Source organism: Ovis aries, chromosome 1 (genome assembly GCF_016772045.2).
Source record: "Ovis aries strain OAR_USU_Benz2616 breed Rambouillet chromosome 1, ARS-UI_Ramb_v3.0, whole genome shotgun sequence".
Taxonomy (NCBI): domain Eukaryota; kingdom Metazoa; phylum Chordata; class Mammalia; order Artiodactyla; family Bovidae; genus Ovis; species Ovis aries.
Window position 1 is genome coordinate 226,978,237 of NC_056054.1, and position 4,757 is coordinate 226,982,993.

Sequence of the window (4,757 nt, forward strand, 5' to 3'; positions counted from 1 at the left end):
CCATCTGGAAGATAACGATCAATCTGAACTTCTCTAATCAGTTTGCTCCTGTTTTCTAGCTGAAGATTCTGTGGAAAATGGAAGGAATAGGCATTGAGGTACAGTCTTCAGTAAGGCTTCCGTTTTACAACCACCAAATAAACAGCTCTAGCGTGGGACACAGGAGTTAGCTTTTTCAAGCTCCAAGCCAGAGTAGTCAGGACTTTTCACTGCAGGGTGCAACAGAAAGCTAGGAGACCAGCCATCTACTAAGTTTTGGCATAGCCAAAATTTTTTAAAATTTTTCAAAGCAACAACTTATGAACTTCAACAGAAAGCAGTGCCCTATATATCCAGGCTGAACCATACTCAGGTTTGATTATTATTAAAGGGGAAGGGGTCAATGTTACTTTATAAGAGGTGTTGTGTTCTTCCAGGTACAAACTGTTTACCTATCTTTTCCTGAAGCTAACAGCCATAGGCACTCAAAACTTACATTCATAATAATTCATTAGAGATTGTGAAATACTGCTCATATTCAAATTCTGTTTCTTCTTCTTCTGTTATCTGATGGACTGCTTCCATAAAAAGAAACTTAACATCATCCACTATTTGGTTACCTAGTGTTACAGTTTATACAGGAAAGGCAGGCTAAATGCTTGATTGTTTTCTTTTATTTACCAGTTTTCAAAATAAAGAGATGGTTTCTAAGCATCCTCCAATGATGACCAAATGACCAAGTAGTTTTCTGTATCCAGATGAAATCATGGTTTGTTTGTTTTTTTTCCCAAATGTGATTTATTTTTTATTCAGGAACAAAGAACACATTAACTATCACAACATAAGTAACTCTTAATATTTAACTAACTTCATCATGTAGCTATACATACAGAACAAATTAAACCTATGTCTTTCATTAAAGAAAAAAAAACACTAAAGGTTTTAAATAATCCCACCAGTGATTTTTATCACTGAGCAACAGATGTCTTAAGTTTGGTATTTACTCAGATATTTATTTTGTCTGCTATTCTCTATTATAAGTTTATTCAAAAAGAACACCCAATGCATAAATAATCTAAATTTTAAAATGAAAACAAATTTTAAAAACCCTATAAACATCTGACATCACCACACTCAATAGTTCTAACTAGAAACCCAAGCAATAAGCTTAGACATTTGAAGAAACATAAATTATTGTTACACAATTGCATAATCCCATATATAAAACACTGTAAACATGAATACAATGAATTACAGCTTTGTACAAAACAATCTTTTAAAAGGCAATAAAAGACAGTTACAATATTAAGTTTAGAAATTCAAATAGCAGTGACTGGATTTTTCAGTAAATGATCTTGAGCTAAGTTTACAATCAAGTATTAATATATAATATTACAAACCCAAAATCATCACGTAGAACTTGACATGTCTGTTTTCAAATGCATCTTAAGTCTCCCCATTAAAGTGTGAATTAAGATGCCGGAGGAAATCCCCCCTGGATGTAATGGATGGTGGGAAAACTGCTTGACAGAATTCACATATGCGAGGTATATGCAGTTCGGAGCCTGTGCCACTTAGTACCAATAAGTCACTGTCTTGATTAGGAAAGGGCTTCCAAATGGGCTGCTGTGGTCCTCAGATAGCTTTTCCTGGGGAATCGAGTGAAGGAAAAGGTGCATCAGATGGGTCCTGAAGTGGGAATGTATTTACAAATAATGCATTATGGTCTCCAGGTGGCAAACACGGAGCTCTATCCAGAGATGTCCTAATACAAGTATTTGAGGGTTTTGTTTTGTCAGTTGTTTTAAGGTTTTCTATAGCTGAAGCTATGGGGTCAATTCCATGAATTTCAAATAAAGTTTCTCCTGTTTTGACAAAGTTTCCTGGATTGTCTCTGGGCTCCATATTAAATTGATCCTGGCACACAGTCTCAGATGTGACAGAACCAAGGACATCAGGTCTTTCTGGAGTGCTATGTAAGAAAGTAGAGTCATTGTCCGTAGGTGGAAACTTGACACTGAATTTAGAAAGTGATTCAAAAGATGTGTCTTCCTCATCTTGGCCCAGTCCTCTTGGTGCGACAGATGTGACGCACGGTGCACCTCTATTTATATCATCTTTTGCCTGAGGCTTAAACAGCACTTCTTGTTTATCTGTTTTATCTGTACACTGTATAGGCATAGAGCACTGTGTCTCAGTTGCAGTGGTTGGTACATTAAGTTTGCTTAAGTGGTCTTTTTGTGCTTTAGCTAGCAAGCATATTCTATGAAATTCTTCTTTCAGATCCCAGAAAGTCTTCTCTATATAGCTTCTTTCATGGAATAAAGGAGTGCCAAGAATCCTTGGTGAAGTTTCTTTTCTTGGAGAGGAAACCTCTTATCTTCTTACCTTTGATTCTTTTCTCTTGGTATTCCTGATTTTGGTTTATCATGAGGCTCTTCAAGAGTCAAATTATTCTTCCTTGCTTCACTGTCTTCAAGCAGGGGAATATAGCCACAACTGTTATCTCGACTGGAATTCACAAGAAGTAACTGTGAGTTTAGCTTGTCAATAATAGTTTGTTGAAGTGACAGCTGTTCCTGTTGCTCACGTATTCTCTGCTCATAGTCTTCAGTCTTTTGCTGTAGTTCTTTTACTGCAGAATCCCTATCCATGCATGCCTGTCGAAAGGCTTCATAAGCTTTATTGAGTTGCTTGCCAATGTTTTTATCCATTCCTCTATGTCCTGTTGCATCACTATAAATGATGGAGTAAATGACAGATCTGTGGCTGGGGAGAGGGCCGTGAAGGAGTTTCATTTTCTGCTTAAAACATGACTGTTAGCACTTTAGGGTTCTCTTCCCCTCCCCAATGAGAGGGACAAAACATTTTTTCAGCAGACTATAGAGCTCGCTTCTCTGCTCCCCCTCTTTGAAGTGTGTATTCCCGTCGTGGTAGGGAAACAGATCACGCTATTTTCCTTCAATTTCGGGTCACTTCATGACACTTTATATAGCAAAGGCTACTCTACTTCTCCCTGCTACAGCATAGTAAGAGACACAGAGACTCTTTGGTTTGAGTATCTTCCCCCTCCTTGCTTCACTTCGTGACGAGCACAGCTTGTTACACGTGTAACTCGCCACTAGTCAGTTTACACCGCGCTAGGGATTCCGCCTAACGCCCGGTTCCCACTGCGGGCAGGGTTTGCTTCTGCTCTTCCCGCCTCAGCCATCCAGTTTCTCCTTGACCCTCGGGGAGGTTACCCAACTTCTCAGTGACAAGGCTATGATGACACCCCGCAGGAAAGCTGAGAAAGAAACTGTGCAATAACCTTGGGGAAAAAACAACAAAAAGAACCTAGGAAGTTTTTGAAAGAGTAACAAAGATAGTATTAACTTCTGGAAGGCAGCCTCCGGTCCTCAAGAGGGGCTGGGACCTCCAGGTGGGGTCACTCAGACTGCTCACTCTGACATCACAGGCCGGTTGGCAGGCCAAGAAATCAAGTCACAGAGAGCGGCCGACGTGGAGTCGGGCACGATCCCCGGCAGCCGTCGCAGCAGGGGCCGTCGTTGCTGCGCAGACACCACGGGCCCGGAAAGCCGCTCCGGGACAGGGACCCAGGTGATTTCTTTCGCACAAAGTCCCTCCCCACCATGAGAACTGGTTGTCACTGCAGCTCCTCGGCTTCTCTCCCTGTGGCGCCCATAAGGCCAGCGCATCCCTCTCGCTCACACACAAGTTCTCCGTCGCCGTGCCCGACGCATTCGGACACTGCAACTCGCTAGCGAAGTTTCTTACTCACAGCTCCGAAATCATGGTTTTAAATGTATTTGATGTGTATTGATTCATTGTATTTATTTTCCTCAGTATTACTCAAATTATTCCATCTCTAGTCCATGGGAGCCAATAATGATACCACCAGTGTGATTACTGAAAAGAGTTACAAGTTCTTTTGAATGTGTTCTCCAGCTTCACCCCACTTTTCTGTAGTTGTTGTTGTTAAGTCACTCAGCTGTTTCCAACTCTACACCCCCATGGACTATAGCATGCCAGGCTTCCCTGTCCTTTACTATCTCCAGGAATTTGCTCAAATTCATGTCCATTGAGTCAATGATGCTACCCAAACAACTCATCTTCTATCACCCCCTTCTCCTCCTGCCCTCAGTCTTTCCCAGTATCATGTTCTTTTCCAATGAATCAGCTCTTTGCATCAGGTGGCTAAAGTATTGGAGCTTAAGCTTCAGCATCGATACTTCCAATGAATACTTGGGACAGATTTCCTTTATGATTGACTGGTTGAATCTCCTTGCAGTCCAAGGGACTCTCAAGAGCCTACTCCAACACCACAGGTCAAAAGCACCAATTCTTCAGTTCTCAGCTTTCTTTATGGCCCAACTGTCACATCTGTACATGACCACTGGAAAAAACCATAGCCTTGACTAGATGGACCTTTGTTGACAAAGTAATGTCTCTGCTTTTAAAAAACTGTCTAGCTTGGTCATAACTTTTCTTTCAAGGAGTAAGCGTCTTTCAATTTCATGGCTGCAGTCACCATCTGCAATGATTTTGGAGCACCCCAAAATAAAGTCTGCCACTGTTTCCACTGTTTCCCCATCTGTTTGCCATGAAGTGATGGGACCCGATACCATGAACTTAGTGTTCTGAATGTTGAGCTTTAAGCCAACTTTTTCGCTCTCCTCTTTCACTTTCATCAAGAGGCTTTTGAGTTCCTCTTCACTTTCTGCCATATGGGTGGTGTCATCTGCATATCTGAGGTGAAAATTCAAGATATTTCACCC

General features: G+C 41.2%; 1 protein-coding gene across 1 annotated transcript; it reads right to left on the reverse strand.

The window, feature by feature from the left end:
- Positions 1 to 767: 767 nt before the first annotated feature.
- Positions 768 to 3,540, reverse strand: LOC101104288 (TRAF family member-associated NF-kappa-B activator-like). The gene is given in 2 exon segments (XM_042234956.2): positions 768 to 2,375; positions 2,378 to 3,540. Coding segments are annotated over 2 exon segments (1,350 nt in total). The 5' UTR covers positions 2,778 to 3,540; the 3' UTR covers positions 768 to 1,425.
- Between the last annotated feature and the right edge of the window lie 1,217 nt (positions 3,541 to 4,757).